This window comes from Pocillopora damicornis, chromosome 3 (genome assembly GCF_964200805.1).
Source record: "Pocillopora damicornis chromosome 3, jaPocDami1.2, whole genome shotgun sequence".
Lineage (NCBI taxonomy): Eukaryota > Metazoa > Cnidaria > Anthozoa > Scleractinia > Pocilloporidae > Pocillopora > Pocillopora damicornis.
The window spans coordinates 1203582-1224259 of record NC_142672.1 but is presented as its reverse complement, the minus strand read 5'-3'; the positions used below and the strand labels follow the sequence as shown (position 1 = coordinate 1224259).

General features: G+C 38.9%; 1 protein-coding gene and 1 pseudogene across 2 annotated transcripts; both read right to left on the bottom strand.

Moving 5' to 3' along the window:
- Positions 1–2629: 2629 nt before the first annotated feature.
- Positions 2630–10980, bottom strand: LOC149047763 (E3 ubiquitin-protein ligase TRIM45-like; annotated as a pseudogene). Its single transcript, XR_016184517.1, has 7 exons — positions 9446–10980; positions 8945–9119; positions 8404–8526; positions 6391–6684; positions 5506–5739; positions 3803–4073; positions 2630–3024 (listed from the first exon to the last, which is right to left on the bottom strand). The product of XR_016184517.1 is annotated as an E3 ubiquitin-protein ligase TRIM45-like (transcript).
- A 1991-nt stretch (positions 10981–12971) lies between these two features.
- On the bottom strand, positions 12972–16700 carry LOC149047762 (E3 ubiquitin-protein ligase TRIM45-like). Its single transcript, XM_089199691.1, has 5 exons — positions 15243–16700; positions 14858–14888; positions 14183–14404; positions 13474–13741; positions 12972–13188 (listed from the first exon to the last, which is right to left on the bottom strand). The coding sequence occupies exons 1-5, from the start codon at positions 16647–16649 to the stop codon at positions 13119–13121; spliced, it is 1998 nt and encodes a 665-aa protein (XP_089055817.1). The 5' UTR covers positions 16650–16700; the 3' UTR covers positions 12972–13118.
- Positions 16701–20678: the final 3978 nt, after the last annotated feature.

Below are 20678 nucleotides of genomic sequence, written 5' to 3'. Positions count from 1 at the left end.
AGCTTTTTCCTTGCACTTTAATTCCTTTTATTTTCTTTCTTGACCCGCCATACGCGACGCGTCCAGGTTGAAAAGAATTCGGGCTATAATTGAAAAAAGTGCCGTGCGGAACGCTGAACAGTTGTCATGGGATATTTAAAGGCCTGAATAAAAGGGCTGGTATATATATATATATATATATATATATACCAAGATTTTGTACCAATTTACGCTTGGGTTGTAAGGGCTTTCAACTATTAAACATCACCTTAAAGGTTATTCCTGTAATTCCTCAAATTTTCTTCCTTAGCCCGCCATAAACGAAGCATCCAGGTTGAAAAAAGTTCGGGCTATTTTAACGAAAAATGTAATGCGATCCGTTGAACGACTGTCACGACCTTTTACATGACAGCCGCGACAGACAAGTTCCCTTGTGTTTTACTTTTTGAAGCCAGGAGGACAAATTTCAGTGGAAGTCAAAATTTCAGTGGGTTGTCAAAATTAAAGAAGTTAATAGAACTAATAAGAGATAAAGAGGATAAAGTGGATCTCTAGATGTGTCGATAGTGTTACTGTCGGCATTTATAATGAGCTGTTAACTGTGAAGTTGTTCTATTGTTACAGAATTAAAGGATTATGATTTTTTTCTGTTTCGCATTTGTCTTTTGTCATGTGTTGACATTTGTTCGTTATATCGGGGTATATTATAAGTTTGGGCTTCTGGATTGAGTTCGTTATTTTAATCCAACAGCCGCCTGTAAAATATCAATGGACTGGTCCTCTTTAAACCGTTTTAGTCCCAACTTCACATATGTCTCAGACGATAAATATAGCTGACCATTCTTAAGCCTACAAGATGTTGAATCAAGCTCAACTGGAGGAGGGGGGGGGGGTGAGGGGAACACCGATCCAATAACAAAACTCCCCTATGACAGAACTCGTTATGTCTTACTGAAGGGAAGTGTTTTTCATAGGAAGTATTTGTCACAAGAAAAATTTCAGATCGAATAAAACCAATTTCTCTTCTTAAGGGCAAACTACCCAGCACAATGACAAGGGATATCGTTGGGTGATCTCGCACACCATTAGGGTAGAGGGGCAACTGAAAGAAGGGGGGGAGAGGATGGACAGTTTTCAGCAAACTCTTAAATTCAAAAACTCTCAAGGGTAAAAGAATATTTTCAGCACTTGCGATGTTTTGTATAAAAAGTGACACACTAGCACACTTAGGCGAGAAAAAGATCATGGTATGAATGAATGAATGAATGAGTATTTATATACCGCACATATCACATACTGTCTCAAGGCGGTTTACAATTCTAATTGAGTGAGATCGAACGTCAGCTTGTAAAGGCGCCTCTGGCTGCCGCTATCAGTCCATATTTGATCTCACTCACCCACCCAGCCCATGCATGAAATGTACAATGAAACAACAGGTAGACCACCACACCGGGAACTACGCCCCCTACTCTTTTCGACAAGTGTGTGGGTTTTTTAACGTCCCCTGCTGACCATGTAACACTGAAGATGCAGGAGACGGGGCCTACGGTTTATAGTCCTTATCCGAGAAGACTTGAATGTCTAACCATTTGCTGGTACAATTACAAAGGCAGCACATTCTCCTCAGTTATTTTAAGACCCTGAGTGTTGGTCCGGTCTGGGGCTCGAACCCTCGACCTCCCGCACAGCAGACTGGCGCTCTACCAACTGAGCTAACCAGGCGGCGGCCTGGTAAAAGTCTTCTTCATGTTTTCAGGTCGAGAAAGTTGACCATATACGCGTCATCAGTTTACTGTCATGGTTTGGTTTTTAACAGTTGTGAATTGTAAACTTCAGGGGTTTTTTTTTTTAATCTTGGCATGAAGTTCAAAAAACATATTTAGTACTCAATACATATTTATTTTAATCCCGTTAAGTTGACTATTATTATACTTTCATGTCAAAAATACAGCGACACTTGCACGATCTCTGTTGTTTAAAGGTTATCGGCGATGTGCGCTGGCTAAGTACGTGACCTAAAAACAGAGGAATCCATTCACCGGAATACGAGTCATTCTCTGGAGATCACTCTCCATCCTTTGAATAACCGGATCTATGTAAATATTACAAATACGGCAGTTTCATTTACCAATGTAAAAATTATTCTCCAGTTCACTAAGTGCCTGACACTTTGTGCGAAATAGAAAACAAAGAAGTGAAAGCTTAAATGAAAATTAGGAACCAAAAAAAATTACAAACGGTACCCTTGTATAAGCGAGTTGTTATGGTTTGAAAAACAGCAAAGTTTATTCTGAACTGCTAATTCTGTGAATGTGATAAGTGATACGGTAAAAGTCTTGTTCGATCGTAGTTATTCGCTAAAGCTGGTCATCTCTAATTGTTTCCATCCCATGAAGACTTCCTCCAACAGAAGTATACGTTGTAGGTCAAATTTTGGGTCGAAACAAGAACCATGATGGTCAACATTAAGCTCACCGCTCTCATCTGGTTTGGATTGTTTCTAATGTCGGGATATAAGGCGTGATTCTTTAAGCATTTTCATTTGGGGCTCAACGGAGAAATGAAATCCACAATAACTGATAAAAAAAAAAAGCTATCCTCTGTGACAACCTACGGGAAAAATTAACTGCAAAGAAATAAGCAGAAAAACTTTGTTACGTATCATTAAACAGTGTTTTAATAGCCGTAAAGAGCAAAATATGTTTCATGTAGCCTCTTACTTAACTCTCACAATGGCCACATTTTCAGTAGAACTGTTATACCACCTGAAACTTGTGTATTAGGGATGTCACTGTTCTAATGTTTTTTATTCTTTTGTTTTTTTTTTTTTTTTTTTTGTAACCTAACTACCAAATGTATACGATATCAAAGCCAGATGAGAGGAGTCCTTTCTTCTCAGATAGGTGATAATATCACAGTCTTTATGTTGCGCCAAAATGTATCTTTAATATTCGAGAGTCGCCGCTCACTTAGGATCAGCGAATTCCCTTGGCTGCCAAGTCTTTTTTAACCCGTCGGAGATAACCTGAGTCCGGATAACCATACCTGCGATAATAATTACAAATATTTCAGCAGCGAATTGAGCAATATGTATTATTATGAAATATCAATAAGGAAGACTTGTGCGTCGAAGAAGAACATGGAGGCTTCCAAACTTTCAAGCTTCTAACCAACATTACATAATAACAGCTTATTAAACTCTCTTGTAGTAACTTACTGAATTAACGAGTTATAGTACAATGAAAACTTAATTAATAAAATCAACTGTGTACATTTCTGTGTATACTAAGTACAAATTATATACACCACACCAGAACATGTATCCCATTTGTTAAAAACACTTAAAAGTGAAAAAGTCTTCGTTGCGCTTTGTTCTACAGGTAGTAACGTTTCTGTAAAAGTACAGCTGGTCTGATTTGTGCCTTAGGGTGTAGGGACAGGTATCGTCTAGGCGTGTTGGTGGAAGAGGATGAAGAGGGTGGTTTAAGTCCTTCATTTTGCATATATACTCTTTACATATCTTATCTCTTCTACACGTAAGGGTCTCCACCCGTGCTAACTCGAGGGCATCTAAGTAGCTATCAGCACACGGGAAAATTATCATAAGTGCACTTTTCTGTGTGGACTCAATTTTGTCAGACAGACAACCTGGAATGGATTGCCACGCAAGCACGGCGTACTCTAGAGCAGATCTAACAGATCTTGTATAGACCTTTAAGTTAGGACACAACATAAAGTTAATTAACATCTCTTTACGTTTAATAGTAAAGAGTCCAATGTATTCTCTTTTAATTAAGTAGAAAAATATTAACGAATCACTCACTCGTGAGGCCCTCCAGATATATTAGTCTTGTGGTGAATACCATTCCAGGTGATCTGGTTTCGCAACCCAGAAGTTATTGACGTACCGCCCACCGTGGACACCAATCGAGCATCAAAGGCTCTCCTCAGAAGAGCCAATACTTCTTTCCCTTCTCTGTTATCGGGAAGATATGCGGTACGACTGGTTCTACTGTATGTTTCGCCAGGATGTGGATGCTCCCCGCCTTGAATCCCAGAAGGAAAGCTGTAGACAATAATAATTGTTCCACAACCTGCAAAGAGAATTGCGCCATCCAAGATGGTCAAAATGGAGTAACCAGACACCAGAATGAGTGCCGAATTCATTTTGCCTTTTACATGCTAGTAAAATGATCCGTCCTAAATCCGTCTCGTTTTGATGGCAACTGAGGGGATATTGAATCCAAAGTAAGATCTTTGTATCCGTTAACTTGAGATCTAGAACATTTTGCACTATCAACGATTATTCCATGACCTCCGAACGTTTTTTTTTTTTTTTTTTTTTAGTTTATCGTTTGTCCTTTTTCTCAAAGTCTTTTACCAAACCATATAGAATGATCCACATCTCTTCACTCATACTAGCTCTTAAAAATCTTTCCCTTTATTTTAAGCGATAGCACTACTTGCGTAATAAAACTTTTTACATCGTCACAGGTCGATGGGGCATTTTTAATGGAACGGGTGTCGAGGAGGAAAACCTGGTTAAAAACCACTTCATCACGGAACCTCACCGGATTTATCGGTGTGTTACACCAAACTCAGTCATATACCAAAACTAATATGAATATAATTTTCTCAGACGAAAGTAACCATTTTCAGGAATGAACGTAACCCAAACAAAACATCTACGGGAAAGCAAAAAATTTAGGGCCTGTTTACATGGAGGCCTCGAGGTGGGGGACCCCAGGTAGGTGAGGTAACCCGCCTAGGTGGGGTAACCCGCCTAGGTGGGGTAACCCGCCTGTCCATATAATTTCCTATTTTATTTTGATTACGTTTACATGATAGGTGGGGTGACCCGCCTAAGCGGGTAGCCCGGTCTGCCAGGTAGGGTAACCCTGTCAGCCGGGGTGACAATTTGCCATATAAACATGTCAAGGTGGGGTAACCCGCCTGGCAGGGGTGTCGGTTCATGGCAAAAAACTCAAAAGCGAAACATTTATGTTTTAAAACTTTGTACATTTCCTAACCGTCTCATGGCAGAAGTCACCAGAAACCGCAACGGACACGCAAGGAGTGTACAATGTTCACATTTCGGAATATTTAGCGTTATAAATCGACCATATTTGGTTTCCCAAACTATTCCGTATAACGTATTAAGTCAACGGTTTCTCGCGAAACCAAACACCGCGTAACACAACGCTTGACGCTTTCATGAATAAATACACATGTGTCCGAGAATTAATCTTTCGTCTTTTTCGGGATGTGAGCTTGAGACGCCTCTGCTCAAACTCCTTAATTGCAAGCGCAACAACAACCTCAAGAAACCTCACCCCAGCACCCTGGGGTTGTAAACGCGTGCATGCATATAAACGCGTTTTATTTTTCGACCATGGCTGAGGCGGGTTACCTCACCCACCTGGGGTCCCCAACCTCCATGTAAACATGCGCTCAGATGGAGGGGACCCAAATTCGTCCTACAATCTCTAAGGGGATCCTATCCTCGTGTGATTATTTTATAATTACCGTGATAGCCTGGAAGACTCTGCTGACTATGGTTCACGTGCATTTTCCCGTCAGGTTGATTTCCTTTGACATCTTGCGGTTCTTTACATAGAGGACTTCGGTTGTCATAAGTCAACGTAGTCTCCACAGAGTCAGTACGGAAGACATGCCTAAACCCCAATTTTTTAGGATTTTCGATCGCATCCCAACAAATCACACATTCGTCATCTTTACTTGCACCTCTAGAAGCAGAATCTAGTTAATGTAGAAAAATTAAACGTTGTTGCAGATATAGCATGGCTGTGTTCACAGTACAAATGAATAAAGGGGGTAAGTTTCTAAAGAAACTGTGGTGCTGCGTCGTTGGGAGAGTTTAACAGGGTAATTTAGAATTAAGCTGACTATCGAGCGTTAGCCCTTCGTCTATTGCTCTGACGCAGGGCTAACGGCTCGAAACGTCTGCTTTTAAACTCTTTATGGTGGCATATTTACTTTAATTATCAACTCAGTTGATAATACTTAATTACCCTGCTTCACAATACAAAGGCTGGTAGATGAGGACCAATAACATAAATAATTCAAATAAACCATTACAAGGTTTAAAATCCCAACAGATAGAAGAGCTTTCATGCAATTCGAATATTGAGAAGGCTCATTTGGACAGCAGTCCGTGAACTCGAAAAGCTTCTCTTAGGCTCGGAGAGTGAAAAAGTTTAATTCCTCTTTTAGGCATTTCCAGATCGAACAGCAATATCTTGGGCAACATTAGCATAAATCAATCTTTTGTACGGCTGTAACACTGAAACCGACTTTCTACTAACCTTATACAACCAATAAATTGCAAACAAAGACCTGACATTGGTTTTGTTGCGATAAAATATTTCACCTCACGAAACGTAGTCTTACCTTCAGATGGTCCTACCCGAAGACCCTTTCCGTTTAGTACGTCCCCGCGTCTGTTACTTGTCACTGCATCGCAAAAACTTGGAGGTTTGGGGGCCGTTGTGCTAGCAGCCAGAGACCGATCTTTTTGGATTTGAAAGAGCTCGATGAATTCTTTCTGTATACCAAAGCCCCCTTTATCGATGATTGTGCCTGCTACTCCAGCATCATGACTGAGTTTGCAATCGGCTGCATTCACCATCATATTGGCGTTTTGATCCGTGATGTCACCCTTAACAACAGAAAGCTCAACTGAACCTACGAAACATAAGAGCTGATTTTAAGTAGCTAGAATATTTCAAACCACTCGACGTTTACGTAATGTAGAACTTACGCCTCAGTGCTTCTATCCTTGATATATTCTGTAAAACTGATGAAGGATTTTAAACATGTTTCAAAGTTATTATCTTGTACCGTACCTAAACAACCTCGCAAGGTTAAAGGCAATGGTTATCATGTAAAATTTGCCCAACTTCATGACCAATATCTCAGGGAAACGTGCTTGTAGAGGCTAACTTAAGGTGCCAAGTTCGTCTTTCTTCTCAGATTAAAGATCATGTGAGAAAAACTACTACAATTTTTAAGATACACAATGATATGAACATATCATTATACCACTATTACACCATTGAAACGTGATGCTAGGTCGACAGAACGTGCAAAATATGTGACGGTATATTGAAGGCAAAATGCGAAGCGAAGGAAAAATATGGCCGGACTAAACGATCCGAACCTTGCCCTGTTTACGTCTTTTGGCGTGACTTTCTAAGGGAGGAACTTTTAACTGAAACATATTTATGAAGTGAACAGAACGAAACTTCCAAAGCAGAAAAACTATATTCGCAAAATTACAGAGCAATCAGAAAGAACCAAACAGTGTCTAAGGGCATGTTTACATGAATGTGGGAGACCCCGGGTAGGTGAGGTAATCCGCCTAACCGTGGTCGAAAAATAGCCCGCATTTCTGATACAATCTTACAAATCCGGGATGCTGGAGGGAAGTTTCTCGACATTGTTATGGCACTTGTAATTTTAACAAAGGAATTTAAGATGTCGCTATGACGACGTATGGTAAAACGTTACCGAAATAACATAATTTATTTTCTTCTAAGATTTTCGCCAGTAGCTCGATGCGTCAACGGTTTCTGAAGGTACAACGTCTTTACTTCGGCATAACATGTGAATGTAGAGTTGAGTTCAAAGAAAAAACGAGACTAAATCGCTGTCGAGGTTTCTTTGCAACAAGGATGTAAAAATTGGTGTTTTAACGTTTTAGCTCTGCATAGGACGACTAGGAAATGTACAAAGTTTTAACACACTCGTGTTTCGCTATTGTTTTACTCATTTTACCCCACCTTGAGACGTTTACATTACAAATTGTCACCTCGGCTGACAGGGTTACCCTTTCCAGCAGACTGGGAAACCCGCCTAGGCGGGTCACCCCACCTATCATGTAAACGTGATCAAGGTAAAATAAGAGATTATATGGACGTACCTAAGGTCCCCCACCTCAATGTAAACAGGCCCTAAAAGTCGAAGTCATCAAAAATTGTCTGAAACCGAAAAAAAACGCAACGAAAAAAGATCCAAAGTAACCTGAAGGTGCTTTATAGATGGGAGAAATGTGTAAGCAATAATAGCGGACGTAGTTCGGTATCAAAACGTAAGCGAATACGAGCCTGACTCTCTTTCGTACATGGAAGTGTCACGAAGTTTCAACTGTAAGGACAAAATACCAACAAACCACCGAAACTGGAGTACAAGCAGGTTCAGAACCTGCTTAACGAGAGGCAACCTTGTGATGAAGCACCATATGGTCTTTTGTACACAGTTTGGTTTAATAATGTCCTGTTCTTGGGTGAGAGTGCCCGCAACGAACATCATCGAATCAAGATTACAGATTCAAATAACCGCGAACACTTCAAATGTAAACAGTTCCACATTTGTCGAAGTATGACAAATAAATGTTGTATTTACCTAACATGTGTTCTAACTGAACATCACTTTTAAAGTTCTCGTCATCCTCATCTGTTCCATCTCTGCACCAGGCCCCTGCTTCCTGCGCCGTCCGATCAATCAGATCGAGGTGTGCTATGCCTCCTGATGGTTAAGAATTCTTGATTGATCACACCCTTTAACCCTAAATTATAACCTTACGCCATTGAGAGAATTTCGTTTTCGATATGATTAAGTGGAGGCCTCTTCACTGATGACTTTGAGGTGTTGTTGGTTAATAATAATAATATTTTATATTTATATAGCGCAGACCTCTATATGGATATATTCAGGTGCGCTTCACAATATTGTCAAATTAAAATTATGTTTAAGGTAAGTAAAAATATAAGAAACTATTTGATATTGGGAATAATGAGGAATCTTGGTCCTGTTACTTGGCTTTCACGCTCGGTGTATGTCATCGAAATTTCCCAGAAAAAAGCAGAATATATGTAATAACTATAATTTTAAATTTTACCTCGAGAAGCGAGCGGATTAACCACGTCAATAGTATACCTTTTACCTGTCATTTTAGATTTCTTTGGCTCAGCTTTCATTCCCGTTTTCATAGAAGTTATCTTATCCTTGTGGAACTGAAAAAAGGAGAAAAATTTTTGGTTAAACACTTTCAAAGACACAGTGGTATTGCAAATGAATCTTCGTTCAAGTGTTGGGTGATCTATTGCTGCTGAAACAATCATTCATAATTGTTTTGACTTTGTAGGTGTAGCTGGTTTATCACGTTGTTTCAACTTTCCGGTGACTGTAATAACGATGAATGAACAAACAGTAAGCACAAATTTTCTGATTTTATTCTTTACCTTTTACCATAATATTAATTAAAAAGTAGGTACAGTAAATAAATAACTCTGACAATACTTAATTTATTTAACCTCGGTAGCCATAAAAGGCAGAAAGAAATAACCTTTAATCAAATATTTCAGACTCATACAATCAGTATTAAAATGACTACCGTTCTTTCCTTTTGAATAAAATGGAAATTTTTAGAACATGAAAATGATACCTGGTGAAATGTTTGTGTCTCTCTCTTTTTCACTTGTAATCTAAATGGACTGTCCTTGATGGTTCACCTCGGACTGTAACAGATATTTTGAAGTCATCTGCAGTTTCACGTCTGTACTTTATTTGATATCGACCATTTTTAGAGTCTGTCACGCTGGCTTTCAAAAGTCCCATCGTATTGATGGAGATTATTTCAACATTAACCTGATCGATTTCGCTATAAACTACTTGGCCCTTCATATCTTTTGTAATCACAGTAAATGTGCTCTCCTCTCCTTCAATGGCCTCATTCAAACCACGACCTTCTGCAACAGATACCGTTGGTTCTGTTACTGTCCTTATCAGCTTTCCAGGTCCGTCTTTCAAGCAAGTGAAATCATTTGAACTGTATACAACTTCAGGGAAGACCAATGTGGGCTCAAAGGTTACGGAAAGTTCTTGCAGCCTGTTCTTTAACATTTCTTCAACATTTAAAATTTCTACGAGAGAGAATTTCCTCGCCAAAATTGAGGCTGCTTTCGATTTCCACCACTCTTCCATCCAAGCTCGACATCTGGTTTGAAAATTCAGCCTCAAATGCGTCTTTCTGCTTCATTAACGTTTCTGTTATGTCTGCTTGATGCTTGCGAATAGATGTAATCCATTGTTCTGCAACCATACCTACACCGTTTGTTGCTCGCTCAAAGCTGTTCATTACCTTGATTCTACGTTTCTCTAGAGATTCTTTTTGGTTTCTCAAGTGAGATCCGTTTACCTGAACCTCTCGTATCTTATTCTCACTTTCAGTTGTCTTATTTTCTAGTCCTTTCTCTAACGAAATTTTCCTGTGGTCGTCGTGATCCAATATGGCGCAGTCACGACAAATGCAAATTTGACATGCTTCGCAGAAAAATCTAAATTTGTCATCGTGTTCATTGCAGTCGTTAGCTCCGGCTTCGAGAGTAGTCTTCTACATCACTGGACTCAAGTTGTCCAATTTCCTTGAGCTGATGGCCTCTGAAATCCTTCCACTTCTTGTGCAGTGCAGCGCATTCTTGGCATGGTAAACAGTTGCAATTGCAGCAGTAAAACCTCAGTGATTTTTGTTCGTCGCATTTCCCGCAACATGATGATTCTTCTTGGCCAGTGTATGCCTCCACAATTTCCACCATTTGTTTGTAAAACAGGTTTGACGGGAGACTGTCGATGTCATTGTTGGGGCACTCAGTTACTGTGCGGCAAGTTGGGCAACTAATGGCTCCTGTACGATTTTGTCAAAGCCATCCGTCCAAGCATGATTTGCAAAAGGTATGAAGGCATTTGAGAAGTTTCGGTTGCTTGTTTGCACCAAATTGCTCCTGACACACTGGGCATTCTATTTCCTTTTTTCACGTCATCGAAAAAACTTTTAGCTTGGGCCATGACTTCTTTTAATCAGAGGCAAAATAGAAAGCGTAGACACTTTCACCGTTAAAGCCCTAATAACCCAAGTGTAACTTGGTACAAAGCGAAAGTACACTTGCGGTCATGTGATTACAATAGTACTCAGGACCTCAAATACTTCAAAACAAACGGTTCCATCGCGCTTTGCTTTCTCCAAAAAATCGAAAAGTTCAAAATACGCCTAAATGGCCTTTGACCCTCTCGTAAAAGGATGAAAAATTGTGCAACTTCGGCATTTTGTAAGCCACAACATGATGCAATCCCGCTTTGAAATTTTGCGTACCAGTAAATGGTCCTTTAATCTTTTTGAAATTACAAATTTCTTTTCGTGTTATTGCGTTTTCAATGTGTATCGTGGCCCTTTGAAATAATGTCGTTTGTGTCCTCTTTGCAAAGGTAAAAAAAGGTCAACTCTATAGGCCTATAGCAAAGAATGCCACATATGTTTTTAATTTTCCATCTTGGCCCGCCATAAGCAGCACGTCCAGGTTGAAAAGAGTTCGGGCTGTAATTGAAAAAAGTGCCGTGCGGAACGCTGAACAGTTGTCACGGGATATTGAAAGTTCTTAAAAAGGGCCGGTATATATATTTAGGAATCATTGTAACGGGCGAACGCTGAAGTCAATCGATCCGACAAAGCCGCATCGGAGGAATGGTTTTAATTTTCTACAAAACCTCCAAGCTTCTATCAATCATCAAAATAACTTATTCTGCTTGAAAGCTCGTAAAAACTGAAATACAACGAGTAAATATAAAACTATTAATAAACAATCCACGTTAATTGATATATCCTAAACTCGAACTCGAGGGGCGTCCACAAAGATCAGTCCAAACAAACAAATATCCTAATCGATACAAAACTGCCTTTGATCGTACACGTTTCCGTGTTTAAATACAAAAACAAACATAGCATACCTCTTTCCCCGTTCTAGAACTCGAGTACTTGACGATCCTTCTGGCTATCTTCCCTATAACTTACAAATCATACATGTATTATCTTCCCTGGTACGTTACACAAAACAAAATAAAGGGTATTGATAGTCACGTAATCACAATTCGTCACAATCAAAATAAACATCATCTTAAAGCTTCATCCTGTAATTCTTCAAATATTCTTTCTTAACCCGCCATAAGCGAAGCATCCAGGTTGAGAAAAGTTCGGGCTATTTTGTGACAAAAAAGGTAATGCGACCCGTTGAACGGCTGTCGTGACCTTCTACATGACAATACAGGCAAATGAGTGGGTGTTTCATCAAAATGTTAGTTATTTCTTTCGGCCGAACTTATCCATGTCAATACTACGACTGGTGCAGGTATTTGACAGATTTCTTTGCGTTTAATGTCGAAAATGAACCAATCTTGATCAACTGACAGTTTGTTGCCAGCAAATTCCTTCATTGAGGGTTTGAGGTTTGAGGAATCACTTAATGATGTAGCATTCATCCTGAAGTTTCTGTAACATTGTTTAAAGAGTTATTTCAGAGTGTCAAGGGAGAACAGAACTACACAGATCTAATAGTGCACGATATGCTTTAAAGTATATCTGCGAGCAATGGAAAGTAGTAGAGTGTACGTTTTATTTAAAGAAACTTTAAGGACCGAAACCATAAAACCGTTCAATTAGTTTACGCTAACTCTCTCAATTCAACGAACAAACAAAATTATTTCTAAATATGAAACTCCTTGAGAGTTTCCAATTACAGGTACAGCGAGAACCTTCATATTTAGAGCCGGTGAAAATTTTTAACCTGTTTTAATCCTGTTTTTCTTTTATAATTAATAGGAGAAAAAACTTTGTCCGATAAAATCAATCTTCTGTTATTAATCACTACTCACTATAAGTTCGTGCAAAGCAAACTATAGGTCAAATGAGGTTGACAATGAAAAGTAAATGAAAGGCAATTAAAAGCTCACTTCTATACAGAATGCCAAGAATCCATGCATGATGCATTGGGCGCTTTTAAAAAGGTTGCCGTCTTTACCACTGTTTTTGCAATCTTTGTTGTTGTTATTTACTTAAACCCTTAATAGTCTATTGAGAGTATAGGTAAGCTTCTAAGTCTAAGCCTTAACAGACTACCTACGTTTGAATAAAGGATTTTTGTTTCTGATATTGTACACCTTGGCCCTCCCTGCAGTGTACTAATTAAAAAAACAAAATCTGAGAAAATGAAGAATAGAGAACCCTCACTTCGTAGAAACTACGAACAGTTCATGAATTTTAACTTCCGGGAGTCAGTGACCACAGTAGATTAGCGAATTCCTTTGGCTGCCAAGTCTTCTTTGAGCCGTTGGAGATAGTCTGGGTCGGGGTAACCGTACCTGTGATGATAATGACAACAATAGCAATAATATATTTGTAGTTTGCATTACGCTGTTATTCAGTTTCGTAATAAGGCCGTTAAACACACGACAAGCACACTACATCAAGCATATATAGCCAGACCCTTACCACTAGAAGATATTTGAAAGAATCTGTGTCGCAATCACAAGAGTTAAGCTTGGAAGTCCAAATATTTACAGCACGTTCGATTCTGACGTATTTTCGTTTTTACTTTATAAGTAGAGAACATGATCTTTAGATGATACCACTTAACTCTCACTCACCCCTGAGGACCTCCATAAATACTTGTCTTGTGGTGAATATCATTCCAGGTAATCTGGTTTGACCGTCCAGATATTACTGATGTACCCACAGTGAAAATCAACCGAGCATCAAAGGCTCTCTTTAGAAGTGCCAGTACCTCTCTCCCCTCTTGATTATCGGGAAGATATGCGGAGCAACTGGTGGCACCGTACCTTTGACCAGGATTTGGATGCTCTGGGCCTTGAGTTCCAGGTGGAAAGTTATAGTTGATGCAGATTGTATTGCAGCCTGCATTTAAATTACATTCACAAAATTACTGCCAGCATTTTCTTTATTACAAAATACAAATTCAACAGAAATTTAAAGCCCCAATTGTGGATGATACAGTCAAATGTATACGGGAAGCCAGTATAAACCTCAGGAGAAGATGAACCTTTTAAAAACTGACTAAAACATTATTTGACATTCTTACAAGTATAGAAATGATCATCTCAGCTGAAATTGTAAAGGTACAAAGGATCAATTATTTAATTGATCAATTTATTTTGTTTAGTTGTGTCAGGACAATAAGCTCCTGCTAATTTTCGACCAGAAGTCCACTTACGACAAGGGGATCTTAAACTTTGTATAGTTAAAATACCTCGTAATATTTCTTTATTGTGTCAATGGTTGTTCCAATTTTTAGTATTTTGGATAATTATTTATGCGTTATTCCTTTAACTTTATTACCTAAATAGCCTGGTAGACTCTGATGAAGTCTCTGAATCTGCATTTCTCCTTTGGGTTGATTCCCCTGAACAGCACCTTGAGGTTCCTTACACACTGGACACCTGTTGTCATACTTCAAAGCTCTCTCCACACAGCTGGTGCAGAAGACGTCCTTACATTTCAAAGTTCGTGCATTTTTCAAGGTATCGAGGCAAATGGCGCATTTGTCATCCTTATCAGCTCCTATAGAAGCATAATCCATGTTATGAATAACATATCAAGGTTTGAAAACTGCAGAAAAATGCAACGGAGTAATACCACCCATTAACGATGAACATGCAGTGTTTTGTAGTTAAACTCTGATACTTTTTGGTGATGACGAAGTAATAGTGCGAAAGAGGTTATTACAAATTAATAAGTAAATAATTAATAGGTAATAATAGATATTCAAAAAAACATGTATATATATACATATATGTGGAATAATGAGGAATCTGATGCAAGACCGTATTTTTGAATAATTTCTCCACAAAATTGCCCATGCACTCATCATTGACTAACTCAATGACAGGGGCATTCTTTCACATGTTCAAGCAGTACCTGTGAAATTAAAATAGAAGAATGTACGTTTTAACTAAAATTTTAAATTTACCACGAGAAGCGAACGAATCAACCACGTAAATAGTATACCCTTACCTGTCATTTCAAATATGTTATCAATGTGGAACTGAAAAAAAAGAGAACAATTATTGGTTAAACACTCTAAAAGACACGGTGGTATTGCAAAGGAATCATCCTCCAAGTTTTGGCGATCCATAGTTGCTGAGACAATCATTCATAATTGTTTTGACTTCAGAGGTGTTGCTGGTTTCTAATGTTCTTTAACTTTCTGATGACTGTCATTACGATAAACGAACAATCAATAAGCGCGAAGTATGTGATTGCACCGCTTGAACCTCCACCGTAATATTTACTCCGGCAATATATAATATATTCAACCAGGAAATAACCTTTAATCAAATATTTCAGACTCATATAGTCAATTTTAAATATAAAAATTTTCAGAACATGAAGATGATACCTGGTGATGTATCTGTGCCTCTCTCTTTCTCACTCGTAATCTAAATGGACTGTCCTTGATGGATTCACCTCGGACTGTAACAGATATTTTGAAGTCATCTGCTGTTTCACTTCTGTACTTTACTTGATATCGACCATTTTTAGAGTCAGTCACGCTGGCTACCAAACGTCCCATCGTATTGATGGAGATTATTTCAACATTGACCTGATCGATTTCGCTATAAACTATTTGTCCCTTGATATCTTTTGTAATCACAGTAAATGTGCCCTCCTTTTCTTCAATGGCCTCATTCAAACCACGACCTTCTGCAACAGATACCGTAGGTTCTGTAACTGTCCTTATCAGCTTTCCAGGTCCGTCTTTCGAGCAAGCAAAATTATTTAAACTGTACTCAACTTCAGGGAAGACCAGTGTGGGCTCAAAGGGCACGGAGAGGTCTTGCAGCCTGTTCTCCAACATTTCTTTAACATTTAAAATTTCTGGTAGATTCTTACGAGAGAGAATTTCTCCTCCCAAATTGAGGCTGCTTTCGATTTCCACCACTCTTCCATCCAAGCTCGACATCTGGTTTGAAAATTCACCTTCAAATGCGTCTTTCTGCTTCATCAACTCTTCTGTTATGTCTGCTTCATGCTTGCGTATGTATGTAATCCACTGTTCTGCAACCATGCGTACACTGTTTGTTGCTCGCTCAAAGCTGTTCATTACCTTGATTCTCTGTTTCTTTAAAGATTCCTTTTTGTCTCCTAAGTGAGATCTGTTTGCCTGAACCTCTCGTATCTTATTCTCAATTTCAGTTGTCTTGATTTCTAGTCCTTTCTCTAGCGAAATTTTCTTGTGGCCGTCGTGGTCCAATATGGCGCAGTCACGACAAATGCAAATTTGACATGCGTCGCAGAAAAATCTAAATTCGTCATCGTGATCCTTGCAGACGTTCGTTTTTCGAGAGTAGTCTTCTACATCACTGGACTCAAGTTGTCCAATTTCCTTGAGCTGATGGCCTCTGAAATCCTTCCACTTCTTGTGCAGTGCAGCGCATTCTTGGCATAGTAAACAGTTGCAATTGCAGCAGTAAAACCTCAGTGATTTTTGTTCGTCGCATTTCCCGCAACATGATGATTCTTCTTGGCCAGTGTATGCCTCCACAATTTCCACCATTTGTTTGTAAAACAGGTTGGACGGAAGACTGTCGATGTCATTGTTGGGGCACTCAGTTACTGTACGGCAAGTAGGACAACTTAAGGCGCCTGTGCGATGTTGTCGAAGCCATCCGTCCAAGCATGATTTACAAAAGGTATGCAGGCATTTGAGAAGTTTTGGTTGCTTGTTTGCGCCGAATTGCTCCTGACACACTGGGCATTCTATTTCCTTTTTCACGTCATCGAAAAAACTTTTAGCTTGGGCCATGACTTCTTTAAAGGCAAATGGAAAGCGTAGACACCTTCACCGTGAAAGCCCTCACAAGTTTACTTGCGGTCATGTGATAGCAATTGTACCCAGGACCTCCAATGTTTCAAAACCAACGGTTGGGAAAGATGAGTACGAGTAGAGTAAGAAACATGGAAACATAACAAACAAAATATGACAAGAGAACATCTAAAACAAAAACAAAACATGTGTAGATGATAACCATAGTAGAATAAGTAGCCGAGAGCAGCCTTTCTTTCCGTGATAATGCTTTTAAGAGCCAACGACTGTAAATATCGAGAAACGGTTGAAAGTTGCAAAATTTCGTTATTCCTTTTACTTTTTCCTAAAGGACTTTTCGACGAACCTTTTTCAAAAATTAAATCAAAAAGTTCCATCGCGCTTTTCTTTGTCCAAAAAATCGAAAAGTTCAAAATACGCGTGAATGGCATTTGACCCTCTCGTAAAACGATGAAAAAGTGTGCAACTTCGCCATATCATAAGCCACAACACAATTCCGCTTTGAAATTTTGCGTGCCGGAAAATGGTCCTTTTATGTTTTTGAAATGATAAATTTCTTTTCATGTTGTTGTGTTTTTAGTGTGTATAAACTCGAGGGACGTCCACACAGACCAACAAATGAGTCTAAATAAAGAAATATCCTAATCGATACAAAACTGCCTTTGATCGTACACGTTTCCGTGTTTAAATATAAAAATAAACATAGCATATCTCTTTCCCCGTTCTAGAACTCGAGTACTTGACGATCCTTCTGGCTATCTTTCTTATAACTTACAAATCATACGTGTCTCATCTTTCCTGGTACGTTACACAAAACAAAAGGGTATTGATAGTCACGTAATCACAATTCGTTACAATTAAAATAAACATTATCTTAAACATCATCTTTTATCCTGTAATTCCTCAAATTTTCTTTCTTAGCCCGCCATAAGCGAAGCATCCAGGTTGAGAAAAGTTCGGGCTATTTTGTAACAAAAAATGTAATGCGACCCGTAGAACGACTGTCATGACCTTTTGCATGACAGCCGTCACAGACACTTTCACGCGCGTTTCACTTTTTTGAGCAAGGAGGACAAATTTCAGTGGAAGTTACTGGCAAACGGAGAAACAATGGCATTTGACTGGAAATTTCTACCACTTACGCCTTTAACCACAAGAAACCTTTAAAAATAAAAAAGTGAATAGAACTAATAAGAAATAAAGAGGATAAAGTGGATCTGTAGATGTGTCAATAGTGTCAATGTCGGCATTTATAATGAGCTGTTAACTGAGAAGTTGTTCTACTGTTAAAAAATTAAAGGATTTTGATTCTTATTGGTCCGTTTCGCATTTGTCTTTTGCCACGTGTTAACATTTGTTCGTTGCGTCGGGGTATATTATAGGTTTGGGCTTCTGGGCTTCTTAACAACAAAGGAATCCATTCACTGGATCGCGAGTCATTCTCTGGAGATCACTTTGCATCTTTTGAATAACCGATAGCATACCATAGGTTTATACCGCCTATATACCTCTGTATTAGGGATGTTATTGTTTTAATGTTTTTGATTTTCATTGTTCTCGATGTTTTTGTAACCTAACTACCAAGTATATACAAATATCAAAGTCATATGAGAGGAGTCCTTTCTTTTCAGGAAGGTGATGATATCACAGTCTTTATATTGCCCATTGGGATCGGCGGCGAATTCCCTTGGCTGCCAAGTCTTCCTTTACCAGTTGGAGATGACCCAAGTCCGGATAACCATACCTGTGATGATAATTACAAATATTTTAGCAGTGAGTTGAGCAATATGTAATATACAGAGAATAATACATGGGCGCGCGTAGATATGGAATTTCTCTTTGAGTGTTTAACTCGATAGCTCACGAGTGAGCGCAGCGAACGAGTGAGATGTCGAGTTGAACACGAGAAGAGAAATTCCATATCTACACGCAACCATGTATTATTTTGTTTATCATATAAACAAAATAGCCCTTTACTGGGAAGAAAAGCCGACTTCATTGATGAATAAAAGTAAATGAATCGAGAATCCTCGAATAACAATCTTAGAGCGCGTTGGCGCTGACTCTTAAGATGGAAAAATGCGTTGAATCATGATTACAATGTACAATTACATTAGTTTGTAAATTTTCAATTTACAAAATTCTCATTTATTGACTTTGTCCTTACCGACAGAAGAAGTCTTTCAGATAAACGGCCAAAATCGCCTACTGGCAAATCTTCCAGTTGCCGATTTTCATTTTCAGACGAGAGAAATGCTAACACCAAACGCAACTTTCGGTTTTTCTTTTAGTATATTGCTTTCGGTTGTGAGTTGTCCTTATTGGTTTTCTTCCCTTTCTAAGAAAGTTTTGACCTCATTGTCTGCCAGCGATACGGATTTTTTAGTGTTTTAGCCGCCATGATTCGAGAAAACGCAGACAAACAACTTTTATAACATAGCTAGTAAATTCAACTCTTACCCATCTTTCGTGCTCTCCAAACTTCCCACGTGCTTCATATCTCGATGCGGCACGCTGATGTATGAACCAATTGTTAAGTAATGAGAATCGTGAAGGCTTTGCCGTTTATTCATCAACCTGACCGAGTGACGCCAAAGGCGAGTGACGTGTGTTGTTAAGGCTTTTCTCCGGAAATCCTCGTATAACACTGCAGTTTGTGTAATAATATGAAAGATTAGTAGAGGGGATTTGTGAGTAGAAGAACATAGAGGCTTCCAAATTTTCACTCTTCTCCCCAACGTTAGAGTCCAATGTATATTCTTTTAGGTGGAAAAATATTAACAAATCACTCATGCTAGAGGCCCTCCAGATACATGAGTCTTGTGGTGAATACTATTCCAGGTGATCTGGTTTTGCCACCCAGAAGTTACTTATGTGCCCATCGTGAACACCAATCGGGCATTAAAGGCTCTAGAAGAGCCATCCTTGTGTGATTATTTTATAGTTTCCGTGGAAGACTCTTCTGACTATGGTATATGCATTTGTCCGTCAGGTTTATTTCCTTTGACAACACCTTGCGGTTGTTTACACACTGGACATCGGTTGCCATAAGTCAAAGCAGTCTCCTCGAAGTCAGTACAGAAGACATGCCCACACTTTAAAATACGTGAATTAACCACGGAATCGAGGCAAATCTCACAATTAACGCTCATTATTGTCGTTCGTTTAAGATGTGTATTAAAACTATAAAAAATTAAAATTTTCGAACGCGATTGGTTATCACCAGCCAGATTTGAGCACTAATAGGATAGTGTACGCGTCATGCTGGTAATTGCATGGTGTGATAGGACAGTTGAAACGTCATTTCTGTGTAAATGGACAGTACGCGTCATGTGCACGACTGTTGTCGCGCATTTCGCCGAGTTAATTGTTGTTTTTTCCATAGAAACGTATAACAGATGCTTTTCTATTTGAATTTTTGTCTTACTTTTGATTAACTGGTAAAAGAACTTTGAACCGTCTAATTCGTATATGTAATCACATGAGGCCAAGTACTATTAAGGATTAATTGCACGAGAGTTTTCAAAATTTTCCAAAATTGCCCGAGTCGCGAAGCGACGAGGGCAATTTGGAAAATTTTGAAAACTCAAGTGCAATAGATCCTTCCACGGTTTATAGCGGCCATATTGTTTGGGGGTCAAACAAAACCTCGTTGCTAGGCAACGAGCGATAGATTCTTTTGTAATTATTAGACGTGCTTCGGTACCTTCGCTCAATATCTTAACTTTATTGAAGGAAAATTGCTTATTTTCGTCTCCAAATCTAGCGGGAACAAAGATAAGGCGTTACTGAAAGTAAGTGCCGAATTTCTTGGCGAAATACCGTTTTATCTCTGCGTTTTATGGGCAGATTGATATGTTGTTCGAAGTTGACTTCGCGGCCGCTATGATGCGAAAATCGCATTTTAAAAAGCACCTCTTTCGGTTGAGAAATTAGAATATATTTTATAGCCATCGATATTGTGTAGCTTTAAATTTTAGGTTTTACTGTGGTAGCATTACAACGTAC

Coding starts and splice junctions, on each gene's coding strand:
- LOC149047762 (XM_089199691.1), bottom strand. CDS start 16,649: ATGGCCCAAGCTAAAAGTTTTTTCGATGACGTGAAAAAGGAAATAGAA. Junction 14,405..14,857: donor TAACATATTTGAAATGACAG/GTAAGGGTATAC, acceptor ATGCTTCTATAG/GAGCTGATAAGGATGACAAA. Junction 13,742..14,182: donor GAGTCTACCAGGCTATTTAG/GTAATAAAGTTA, acceptor ATTTAAATGCAG/GCTGCAATACAATCTGCATC.